The 13,398-nt window shown below is 44.3% G+C and overlaps 1 protein-coding gene across 3 annotated transcripts in view; it reads right to left on the reverse strand.

Moving 5' to 3' along the window:
• Positions 1-13,398, reverse strand: part of ACVR1 (activin A receptor type 1) — a 70,314-nt gene that overhangs the window by 27,043 nt on the left and 29,873 nt on the right. For 2 of the 3 annotated variants that reach the window (XM_067299463.1, XM_013945160.2), the window contains exons 2-3: positions 9,707-9,780; positions 425-691 (exon numbers count right to left, since the gene is read on the reverse strand). In XM_067299463.1, coding sequence (XP_067155564.1) covers positions 425-691; positions 9,707-9,780 — 341 coding nt within the window. Of the gene's footprint in view, positions 1-424; positions 692-9,706; positions 9,781-12,483; positions 12,700-13,398 lie in introns of those variants that run through there. The other variant, XM_013945159.2, reaches the window with a different exon arrangement.

Here is a 13,398-nt window from a genome sequence, read left to right on the forward strand (position 1 = left end):
AGCATTTTACTTGGTAGCCACCTACTCTGAAAGCAAGGTCCTAACTCCGCCAGAGCTATTTAACATGCATGCTGCTAGACAGACTCCCCGCAGAGCCGCCAGAACAAACCGAGCCCCTTCAAAATAAATCCCACATTTGATTGCGGGATTCGGGATCACAGCTCGCTCGGGGAGAGTAACTGCACTCTGAATCCGTTTGTGCACTGTAACCCCCACGACTCACTCGGGCACCGGTCACACAACTGGTGGATGTCGGATGTAAGCCAGCGAGCCCGAGGGTGGGGAACGAAGCAGAAAGGGCCCCACTGCATTGCTTAAAACCCGCTTCTCGCCAGCACAGCGGCCATCTCTCTCCCATCGCACCAGATCAAAGCTGAAGCACTTTCCTTTCTCAGGATTCACCATTTATAAATTAGCCTTTCACCTTTAGAGGAAGGCAACTGTGCAGTGATATTCATGTTGCACAGGTATCCTTGGCAGCACTCCACAGCTTGGTCAGGAGATGGAGGTGTTTTGCATGTCATTTTCCCTTGTTCGTAGACTTGGAAGCAGCCCTTCTGGTAAACCTTAGCACCGTCGTTAATGCTCAAGGACGCAAAGCACTGCTGGCCCTGGCAACGATCTCCATTCCCACAGGACATGCCTTCGCACACACATTCGTAGTGGACCATATTTAGCTTCAGTTCATCATCTGTAAAAAGGGAAAGTTGAGGAAAAAAATGAATCATATTCTTAATAGCTTCAGTTATATTGACATGACTAACTCTTTAGACAATAAAATTTCCTGTTTAAAGGAAAAAACATTACTTGTAGTCAGTGTTGAAGAACCATCAGGTAGGAGATCACGATACTGATTTATCTGATTCAGCAAGACAAAGATACGAGCTTGCACCAAAGAAATACCAGTCATACCTGGCCCACTACAGGTACCCAAACTTCCAGAGTTCAATGACATTTTGCATTGCCTCACGCACATACACTACCGCAGGCATACAACATGGGAGGGTCATCTACATAGAGATAAGCAGCAGAGGAACATTAACCAACAGTGTAAATTTAAAGCAGATTTGCTAAACCACGTATTTCTATGTGGAAGCAGTTATTCAAGTATTCTAGAAATTATTTTAACTAAATCAAATTAAAGCCACTTAAATTTCCAAGTGGACACAGCTACACAGGATTTAGTGGGTTTTAGTGGGTTTACTTCAAAAGTAAATTTGGACCGACTTTCCCAGGAAGACAAGCCTTTGAGCAGTGCCTTGCAAGTGTGAGAAAGAGTAGCAGCACACACTATTACTAGGCACAACACATTCTTTCTAATTCCAAAAGCTTTAACTAAGTAAATGGAAGAATTTTTTAAAGCATAAAACGGAAAACTATACTTCCAAGTATCCTCAGCGAAATGTCCAAGTTCCCTAGCTAGCAGAGCTACTCTTTCTACATGGAGCTCCAAAACGCTGTCCACGCACAGTCATTTTCTAGACTGGAACAAATTTTTAAACACCCAGTACTGACATACTGTATCTGGTCACTCTGGTCATGGAGCAGAGGAGATGACACAACAGAGAAAATACTGCGTACAGGACTACAGAGAACTTTCCAGAGACAAACCACGCTCCAGTTTTCTGGACGATTCGATTGCCTATCACGGTAAGCAGTGAGCTGCTGTCGTGCCGTCACACATAATTAAGAAAAGAGGCGTAATTCTGACGGACAGAACACATGTCGCTACTCACTCTTGCATATATTCCACTCACACGCACACATTTATGGCAAGTCAGCTTATGTTTACATACTCTTCTTCAATTCTTTCTCGCACGCAAGAAAAACTTCCAACCACAAACGCAGGAGATGTTCCTAAAAATAGCAGCTGAGTGTAACATGTGTTTGACTTCTTCAAGCCTATCATTAGAGTCTGCCCACTGGGAACATAACTCAGCTTTTTTCCCTTTGCTTTTCCCCTCCTCCCACAATGAACAAATATAATTTTCCATTTTTGAATTGCTAAAGTAAAAACTAACTTGGGGAAGTTTGCAATCAGACAGGGTCTATCACATTGATTTCAAGTACAGGCATATATAAACCTAGGGGGTTTTTTTGGTTTGGTCTGGGTTTTTTGGTCAGATTCCTATAATCAATGTTTTGCTCCCTCTTCTTGCACAACAACAGCAGAAAAAGACAACTGGTGTTATAAAACAAAAGCCCTTAATCTTGGTTCCTCTTGTTGGAGCCCCTGAAGGCATTTAAAGCCGAAGATCTGTAACAGACTTTCTTCCAAGTTGTAGTCACGATCTGCCTCGGAGTCCGAGCGCCACACGTTTGGTAAGGACAGCTTTCACTGGACAGCCCTTCGGGTAGCAAGGATTTCGGTCCCTCCAGCAAGGAAAAAATTCCTGTTGCCATTAACACACATTGGTCTGCTAGGAAAAAGCTGAAGTTTGCAGGCTGCAGTAACGGCCATTTCAAGTATTTAGTAACAGCAAAAACAACTACTACATAGACAGAGGAGGACAACCTACAATCCGGGAGCCACGCTAACTCCGCAAAGAAAATTCATCTGGGTTGCAGCCTGCTCCAGCTGGTTTCCCTCTTCTCTTGACCCTAGGGCCCTTCAAGACCAAGGAAGCTTCAGGAAAGCCAGGGGAACAGTTCTGGCCAAACCTTTTTGTGGAGCTCCTACAGTGCCAGAAGGGGTCAAGAAGCAACTGCAAGCGCACAGGCCTGTTAACCTGCCCACGCAGAGCGGAGCTGACATCCCTGAAGAGCAACAAACCAGCGCAATGCAACTCTAAGCACGCTACCCTTCCTCTTCTGTAGGCTGCTCTAGGCTCGAGGTAGGCTAAGTGATCTAACATGACAACGGTTGTGGATCCATTTAACAGAACATGAAGATGCAGTGACCTTGACTATATATACACACGTGTGAACCACTACAGATCCTGGCGTGTTTGTAGACCGATACAAATCAGTTATCCACTGTTTAAAAATCTGGCAAAGAACTGAAGAACTCCTGGACTGGAAAGGGAGAAACTCTCCTTCATGGCAGTTATTATTCCTTATGCCCAAACTGCTTCTTTGCTTACTTGGTAGGTTTTCCAGCTCCATGGTGTACTGCCAATGTACCTGCCAGCACTTTCTTCATTAATGCTGTTGCAATGCCACACTCAGTTAAGAATAGGTTGAATTTTACTCCAGCACAAAAGTTTATTCAGACTGCAAAACCTGCTAAAGCCCTGTATCGCTGCTGTTCCAGCCTCAGCCGGCCACCGGCTACGATGGGATTGGGGCTAGAGAAAGGCACCACATGCAAGCCAGGAGATGCTTCAGTGAATACTTACAAGCTAAATGCTCTACTATAGCAACAAGGCGTTCTCAGTATGCACAAAGCCAACTTTGAAGGGTTGTTTAATCTAGCCTCACTTCTCCCAAGCGAAACCAGCTGCGCTGGCACAGCATGGTTTTGTTGGCATATGGTGAATCCACGTCGGAGGCACAGTTGCGTCGAGCGATACTTCTCCGCAGCCCTCACGAGCGTGTTTGTGCTAGCAAGTCTGGGGAGCAGACATGACCGCCAAATGCCACTGGCCAGCTGCAGTCGAGAGAGATGGCTGAAACGGATTAACCCCCCCAAACGCACACACGCTTACCCAATAACAGCTCCAGGCGCGGAATGCAGTCAGGCCAACTACACACGCAGCAAGCAGCCAGGCAGCATAAGCAGGCAAGAAGCCAAACTTAAAAATACTTTCATTACCTAAACACATTCACTGCATAGATTTTTGTTTCGTAATACACAGGCTCATCACTGCACTTTTGGTCCATATAATTTATTGTGTACGCAAAAAAAATCTGACTGGCCAAACAGAGATGCAGAGATTTGCATTAACTTCTCAGAGCTTTATGTCTAACTTAGTTTCACACATAGTTTATTGCTTATTACTATGAAAGTGTCAAAACTGGAGCTCCTTTACTTTGTTTGCTTATTTACTTAGTGAAAGACAGTAATTACAGTGCCCCATGTATCACTGTGAATTATTTAGGTATATAAACAGAACAAGAACTCAGATACTCCACATTTTAATCAATAAAATGGGATTTCCAATGTTTATCTTCAAAGACCTCCTTTTTATGACTGCACTGAATACGTTATGCTGGATACGGTGCTCCTGGGTGCAGGTACACAAGCCTTCAGTCTTTAAATTGTAAGTTACTACTAATGAAACCCACATATTCACGGATGCCCACAAGACAACATAAGATTTTGAGAACTGGGGATAACTACAGACATGCATATTGGTAAGGAAGCAAACACAAGGTTTTTGCTTCTCTGTGAAAATGTTATTTTACATGATCAGTTCCAAACTAGACAGTTTTATTTCATATGTTGTATCCAATTCCTGGATTATAAACATTTTGTTTAAGTGCTTGGAAGCATATCAAAGTTTTAATTTCTAAGGAAACATATGTAACTGATTTCTCTGGTACTATATCTTAATTTTGGGGTGATATCTCTTTACATTTAGAATGGCAATTCATTTTCCATCCAACAGCTAGTAAAATAGGCACTTGGCCACTTTTTTTTTTTTTTTTTAAACACTAGAGCAACATTCAAGTCTCTTAAATTTGGCTTGAATAGAATGCCTACATTATGTGAGTGATACAGTCATCAAATAAGGCACTGCAATAACTGCATAAAATAGTAAAAACAACTATAGTAATAAGAAAGAGTCAATTTTCTCTCTAAAGACACAGTCTCTACTTATTATATGTCTTAAAGAATGGCTTTCACAATATCAAATCATTTCCTTCCAGCAATGCTCTAAGTGTACTATCATCACATGCCCTTCCTTACAGAAATTTCATTTTGCAGATAAAAATAAAAATTGCATGTGTGCGCACATACACACACTTGACACCTCAAAGGGACAACTCACATGGCGGTGCAGGACCTCTTAATATGGGCCTGAGAAAAAGAGCCAGGTGGCCAAGGACTGACGAAATTAAACGCGATAGACAAAATGGGCCTTAGTTCATAAAGATCTGACTTCATAACGGTGCAAATTTAATAGAAGTGATTCCATCTAATTAACTCCCTCTTTACCGAAGAGTTCAGTAAAGCAAAAAAGGAGGAGATCTCCAAGTACAACAAGAGGAGAGAGAAGACCCACCAGCAGACTGTTTTTTTACAGCCCGCAGTTGTGCGGCAGGAAGCTGTCATGCCTCCGCGACCGCATACTGTACATGCACAGACACTGCGATCATTAGCTAACCTCGGAGAGGCACAGCAGAGTTCAGCCTCCAGAACCACAGGGGCTCGGGCACCGGCACCAACGACCACGCAGAGCCATATTAAGGTTATCATCCTTTTTGTACGCTTGCCACTAGGGTCCGAGAGTGTCACCACCTGCTGAGTAGGATCATTCTTTTCAAATGGGAAACCTTGAAACCAAACTAAAACATTACTAATCATATGTGAAGCTTGTTTCAATATTCTTTGAAATAAGAAAGTTGAGGAAGTTTCCAGTAGGACAAAATCTCACACTCAAGGCCAAATAATATTAAAAAGGCAGAAATATTCTTTTTCTTTCTTAAATGACTAGGATAAGGCAAAGAGGTGAGATCTATTAGGGCTACATATAATGAATTGAAGATGAAGCGAAGCAGACAAGGAAAAATTAAAATCTCTTTGAAGTCCATTTATCTTTATATTAGACTTTCTTTTGGTGACGTTATCTTCGCTCTATGACACTTAGCCATTTCAGGGAAACAACAAACAATAAGCTCATATTTAATCCTGTCTTCTGAAGCCCAAGATCAATACAGAGTCTGCACCCAGACACTGCTCTAATGTATGTCCAGACATTTAACTCAACCATGAAAGAGGGCAAGAATCTTCTAGTCCAATTCTAGTGAAAGGAAATGGTCTGATCTGTGGTAAATACAGTAAGATAAAAAAAATCCAGAGACTTTGCTTCCCCCCCCCTTATTTTGTGCATATATCAAAGTGAAGACAACAAACAGCTGTTCTCCTCAAAATATCAACATTAAAAAAAAAAACAGAAAAAAAGCATGCGCAAAAACATTCCTGTGTCCCTAGAAGCACAGCTACACTGTCAGAAAGGATATTTCCAAAGACAGCCTGAGGAAAACCTAAACAAAACCGAACCAGGAAAATGCCATCCCTGTGTAGCTAACGCAAAGAACGTGCTGCAGCCGGGACGCGCACAATAGTACGAATCCGCTGCAGGTCACCAAGAGCTCGCCTGTTGAACAACCCGCGGGTGACACAAGCAAGAGGAGGTCTCTCCATAAGAAAACTGTGAATACGGTCCAGAAACAACTCCGGCACAGGGCCTTTCCTTGCGATCCTGCAACAGCCCAGCTGGAAGGCCCCGGTAAGGGTCGCTCCTCGGCTGTCTCGGAGCTCGGCTCAGGGACGCAGGCCCCAAACCCTGCCGGGACAGCTAGACCCCGGGCGCCAGGACCAGTGCCGGCCTGGCAGCGGCGTTGCATGTGGTACAGGACCGCTGGCTTACAGTCGGTGAGAACTTGGCTGCTCCGGAGTGGGACCCCAACTCCCATGAACCCCTCTGGAATAAGGGCTTACAAGCCGGGTTCATTATGAGCTGGTTGGGGACTTGATTCAGCTTGAAATTAGAAGAAAGAAAACTCAGCGCTTGCCATAGAACTTGTGGTCACCAATTTTACCAGTTACAGGCAAGGTAACATCTGCCTCTAAATGCAGGAACTACCAGAGACCACCATCCTTAGGCTGCGGGCAGAGGCCAGGGGTCAGCGCACAGGGAGCAAGGGCACCCCTGCAGCTGCCTCTGGAAAGCAGCGGGACACGGCCTCCAGCGGCCCGGCTGTCTGCTCCCAGGCAGGGCAAGACCTGTCTCCACGACCTGCTAGCAGGCGGCAGGGTACCGGCTCGCCTCCCCCTCAAAGGGTCTCCGCAGGAGCATCCCCCCTCGGAACTCACTGCAAACGCAGGTCTGCCTCCGCGCTTAGCCCTGCACAGGCTGCTAACTCGCAGGCACTAAACAGCACTTGAAGACATCTGAAGAATCTAGATGAAGAGTTGGAAACAAAATTTTGCTGAGGAGTCTACCAGATATTTCCCCTTCCCTCCCCCAAACCTCTATATAACCAACTCGAAAGCAAAAAAATATTTGCTAAGGAAGTACAACAGCATTACTACCAGCAAACATGGGAAGGGAGAACAGGAATATTATTTACGTGCATTAGACAAGTAGCTGCCCAACAGAAAAAGACAAAAATTCACCACAGGAAGTGTGGGGGAAGGAGAAGGGAAGGAATACAGCAAAAAAAGTAGGACAGATATGTCTCTTCTACAAAGACTTTCACAGGAACCCTACCATCAGGGAGGGAAACGCAGACCCAAAAACATGCTGCTTTAAAAATGCTACTGGGCAAGCTTTCCCTCTGCACTGCAGTTTGACATCGCAGAATCCCAGAATGGTTGAGGTTGGCAGGGACCTCTGGAGATCATCTAGTCCAAGCCCCCTGCTCAAGCAGGGTCACCTAGAGCACGCTGCACTGCATCGCGTCCAGGCGGCTTTTGAATATCTCCAGAGAAGGAGACTCCACAACCTCTCTGGGCAACCTGCTCCAGTGCTCTGTCACCCTCACAGTGAAGAAGCTTTTCCTCATGTTCAGATGGAACTGCCTGTGTTTCAGTTTGTGCCCGTTGCCTCGTGTCCTGTCGCTGGGCACCACTGAGAAGAGTCTGGCTCCATCCCCTTGACACCCTCCCTTCAGATACTTGTACACGTTGATAAGATCCCCTCTCAGTCTTCTCTTCTCCAGGCTAAACAGGCCCAGCTCGCTCAGTCTTTCCTCATAAGAGAGATGCTCCAGTCCCCTAATCATCCTAGTAGCCCTTTGCTGGACTTGCTCCAGTAGTGCCACATCCCTCTTGTACTGGGGAGCCCAGAACTGGACACATCATGAACAGGAAACTATTCCTCAGCCTATGCCAACTGGACATTTGTGACAGTCAGAATATGGTATCTGCAATCTCTTCTCTTTACACGCTCCTGCCATCCCCCCCCGCAAATGCTTTCCAAAGTTCATTCCAGCAGCACATCTGGTCCAGTTTTGCCTTTGTTCCCAGATTAAGCATGATTATATACCTCCAGTTTTAGTAGCACAGACATTTCCAGGGAAGGAAAAGAAAAAGAAAGTTCCAGCATGGATTTAGTAATTCTTCTTTTGCTGATAACTTATTGGCATTTCTTCAACAAAAAGATTAAGTCCTAAAACCCAGTTTCCTTTTTTAGGAGGAGTCAGGTCAAATAACAGCTAAGATTTTAACATCTGTAGGGTAGCTTGGGAAGGGTATAGTGGTTTGATAATTTTGTTCTATAGTCTGTACTATGCAGGCAGTGCCAGTGTATAATTATGCACACTATGAAAGTGAAATTAACTGAAAAATTAAAATTCAACATGCATGTTTCCTGTATTTTTCTCTTCTCCATTTACTGCTCTTCATATTAAGGATGTGAAAAGCAGATGGTTTTAAGATTTTTAATAAAAGCAGCTCTGAAAGCCTGAAAAAATATTTTTGAGAAGCAGATAGCTATAGTTCAGCTGTGATAAGAAGGTACAGCAATGACAGCTATTGACCCCTCCTTTTTTGTATCAATAAGATACAGTGATTTCCATTGAATACCTGTCCAAGGATCCTCCTTTTTTGTAAGTTTTTTTCTTAGAATTTCCTATTCACAGACATGACTAAAGTGAACCACTAAATCAGTGTGCATTTTTTTTCCACCTTTCACCTTCCTCTCTAACTTTGCGTTTAACATATCCTGCCTTTTATTTGCATCAATACTGAAAATAACACACTGCAACAGAGTATTTCAGAAAGAGCTCTGACCAGATAAATGAGAAAAAGATCGTGGGTATGCCTTTAACAAACACTACATATACCTCTCAAGTCACTTAACAAAATGCATTTACAACTGAGAAAACCATGCAACTGCGCAGAAAACTTTTATTCAACAACGACCAAAAAAAGTTGTTTGAAGGGTGCAAGGAGGCATCTTTCATGAGGTCATCTCACAAAACATCCAAAAAACCTTCAGATGAACTATCACTGCCTCTCCATGGCAGCAGAAAGCATGCTCTTCTCCCATTTTGCTGAGGCAAACCCTAGCTTCACTGTGTGTCATAAAACGTCTGTGTTCATACACCTACATAACAATGTATAAAAAAAAACTCACTTTGAATATTCAAAGACCTTACGGGAGCAGTCATGGATAAGTTACCAAACTTCATAACAAATACCCCAAATAAAAGGGCCCTCCCACAGAACAACTTCGCTTTTACAAACGCCGGCAGCACAACTGCACTTTGGCCCACGGGCTAGAAAGGTCCAGCCATTACATAGCTCCGTAATTTGCCATTCAGATGGCGTTTCCCATTTCGCTGCCCAGGCCCCAGCAAGACACTACGCCAATCGCACACGCTGTGCGTTTTATATGTAAATGGGCAATGAATATCCTTTGAGGCAACCTGAAATGGGAAGCAAAGGTCTCATTCCCAAGAAGACTTTGCCTATGCAGCCAGCTTGTGAAATAAGCACAGTGCCACGGACCGCGCCAGCCAGCTCCAACAGCGAAGCCTGCGCCTAAACCGAGTCCCTTCGGCAGCAGCCAGCGTGACCGCACACATCACTTACCTTCCAGGCTGGGGGAGGGAAAAGCCATCATGATCAGTACAGGAAGAATCATAATTCCATCTAGCATCGTAGATCTGCAGAAGGAGAGAAAGACATGAGCGCTGTGCACACTTTCACTATCAGATACCTTTTAAAGTGACCGCTCTTAAAATGTAACCATTCCCCCACCCCCACCCCCAAAAAAATCAAGGTTTATCAACGCTTTCACCAATTTCTTACACAAAACTCAGAACTGAATTTCAGTGGTCTCATTTTTATTGTGCCTTGTTTCCTAAACAAGTAGTTTCCTCCACTTATAACATTCATAATTTACTGCAATTTTGTAAATGTGATTTTTTTTTTTTTTTGGAAGAGCCACAGAAACATCATTTGCAACTACAGTGCAAACTTACAAGCATGCCAATAGGAAAGCACTATCTCTCTCTCAGTAGCAAGCAGTCGGACATAAAATAGAGAGGATTTGCTCTTTAAAACAGGTCTTAAGAGAGTTAAATTACTGTGAACTTAAGGTTCTGTAAAACTGCATATTATTTGGGCTTTGAGGGGAAACAAAGATCTCAGCCAGAAAACTCCAAACAACTTTCTTTAACCAGCAGAGAGAGTTGCTAGATGGGAAGAAAAAGAGCAAGCTGTATTTAAGGGACACCACTCTTAGAAGAGTAATTTCCAGTTTTATGCTGCTTTTTCAAGGGTTTTCCTTTCAGTGACCCAGCTTCATGTCTCTATTATCAAGGACAGGCTACTGCATCCTGTGTGGAAACTCCGGGTGTTTCCAGCACGCCAGTGAAGGCGCACGCTCCGTCTAAAAGAGGTAAATAAAGGAGTGAACTTGCTTGTGTCATATTTCTCATGCTGCTTGGTCTTTACAAAAAATAAATGGTCCTCTTCTCACTTTGAAGTTAGAATGGTTGAAAAGGCTTCTGAACAGAAAGTTTTCCACAGCAATCTCTTAAACTCTCCACTAAAATGAGAACCACTATGAAGGAACGGAAACTATGATCGACTGGTCTTTATCAGTTTACAAGGAGGATCCAATGCGACAAGCAGGACAGGATAATTTGGGAGATCTCCCCGGTCCTGTGCCGCTTCATTCCAGTGGGGACTCTCTGGCCCAACGGTGCATCGGACAGCTCCAGCCAAAGGTGGCAAGCGGTGCACTTGGAGCGGAGACGGGCTCTTCGGCCAAGGCACAGAGCGATTACCATTCTTCTTATGGAACAGTATTCGCAGTCAGTTTTTCAGACTTAGCTCTAATGGAGCAGATGAAACTTGGAAAAAGTTTGGTATTATCATTTTCCCTTACAGAAATCTTCTGTTGTTGCCTTTTTAAATCATTAGCTCATCAGCTCGCTTAAGTGCTTCATGACTAAAGCCAAGCCATTTACTTTTGTATTTCTTTCCTGACATGGATTTGTTTTTGCAGAAGAAAAACATTTCAGGAATCTCTCCATCATCAGTTAAGATGATAAAAAGTTTCTGAACTCAAGTATATGGAGTTTTAGCTCTCACAGAGATTCTCTGCCGCAGAGCGGATCAAGCAGCATGAGCCGCTCCAACTTCTAGAAGAAGTGAAGCTCTCACTTTTAAACACCCATTAACCAGGTAACTTTGTCTTCCTCATTCTTAATACATTACAACTCATTCTTAACACACACTATTATTCAGCTCTCAGCAATTATGCTGGAAACACAGTGAAATAAAGTTAGATATTGTGCGACCATCAAGTAATCAAATATAAAGAAGTTTAAACTGGAAGAAAGCTATCCCAGAAAACAGTTAGTTGTCTCAATATTCTGAGTTAGTTTTACGGGTCACTTAAGAGGGGAGCATGAGAGCGATATTATCCTTCTCAGCTACCCCAGCCACGGCTCCGTTTCATTTGCCTTAACAGCCTACACAAGCGTTTTCTTGACCTTACGTCCAGATAACTTCTGCAAGCCTAGACAAAGGTGGCTCATGAGACATGCCCTCCTTCTTTCAGCACATCAACGGTTCAAAGAGCACAGGCAGAAAACTTTGATTTTAATGATGTCGGCCTGCAGCCGCAGTGGAACTGGGCGAGCCAGCAGCCCTGGAGCTACCGGAGCGGAGCCGTGTGCCTGCCCGCACCAGCCGGGAAGCGACGCTCAAGGTTAGCTCCATCCTCAGAGCAACAGCACAGAATAAAGGGAAAACGCTCTTGACAGGAGACAAGAATAAATTTGGAAAGATAGAGTGGGTTAAGACATTAAAAAAGAGTAAGTATTTCTATGAACAGTGAATAAACGGTTGCCTGGTCTTCTACAGATTCATAATTCACGGCTGCATCCTTCAGTGCCTAATTAAAGGGCACCAACCGCCATTCTCCCATGGCAGTGGAGCCACCACCCTCCCACCCAGCATGGGACACGCTTGCCTTCCCCCCCCCCCCCCGCCCCGGGGCTCTCCCTGCTCTCATCCACCGTCCACCTTCCACAGGCCTCCTCAAGTGAGAGTGGGAAAGGAGACGCAGCAATTAATTCAGTCTAATTCTGTCAGGAAACCAGATTAAAAATATGAAACATGAACTGAAGACAAGCTAAAGAGAAGGAATTTAAGATACAGGAAGCAGACAACAGTATGGGAACCAGAAAGACTTTGCAAGTTGTTGGCATTTGTTGTCTTTATAAACATCAGTTTATCTCAATAAAGATTCACTAAACAAAAACAAAAAAAACAACAAAAGCAGCAGAACATACATACCCCCCTACCCCTGTTTCTCGAAGTAGGGGACAAGAAAGGAAATCACCAAAACATACCCCCAGTGAAGAGGCAAACGAGCTTCTTTGCTAAGAGCTGGCCCATCGCATTTTTCCTTGTTGCAGGAGGGGGAGCAGTAACACACTCGCTGGGTGCTAAAATCCAGCTCCTCACCCTCTCATTCCGCACTCCCCCAGTCCGCAAATGGCGCCCGTGCGTCAGGACAAAGCAAGCAGGGGTTGTACCACACCGCAATTAATCAGCAAGTATGAGGGTTTTACCAGTCCTGACCAAACGAGTCAAATAAGAAAAAAAGCCATGAAACCACTGCAACAGCAGACATTCCTTCATCGAATAACGCACCCCAAATTACACCAAATTTTGTTAAACACATTTAAGTGCCTAACAAAAAAGGCCAGTATCATTATCCCTGCTTTAGAGCTACAGAAACAGAGGTGCGCACACACACAGAAATTAAGCAATTTGCCTAAAATGACTCAGCTGGCCAGTGTCAGCTGGAGCTGGGCGAGCAGGGAGCCATGCTGTCGCTGTGCCGGGGGCCTCTCCGGCCCCAGCGCTCGGACCCGGGCATTCCAGAAACAGCTCGCCGAGCGTCTATAAAAAGCCCTGCTGAATGACCAACAGTCAGCCCTATGTCAGAAAGCAACTATTTGTGCAAACCTCTTCAGAAGGGCTTACATGTATGAATAGACTTCTCCTGTTATGAAGGTGAGAAAAAAAATTCAGGCTATTGACAGGCTTCATACATTTCATAAAGTACATTGTCCTCCCACCAGGAAAGCCAAATACCAAAAGGTTAAACCCTGCTTTTACGCAGCTTCGTTCCCGTAGACGCTCACTCTCCTGAAAGTCTCAAAGAATATTTTGTCTGCTTTCGCTGTGAAGCCCTGTGCACTCTCACAACAGTCTATAAAGAAAATCCACCCTGCGTGTGTTTACTGCCAATTAAAATC

Source organism: Apteryx mantelli, chromosome 6 (assembly GCF_036417845.1).
Source record: "Apteryx mantelli isolate bAptMan1 chromosome 6, bAptMan1.hap1, whole genome shotgun sequence".
NCBI classification, from domain to species: domain Eukaryota; kingdom Metazoa; phylum Chordata; class Aves; order Apterygiformes; family Apterygidae; genus Apteryx; species Apteryx mantelli.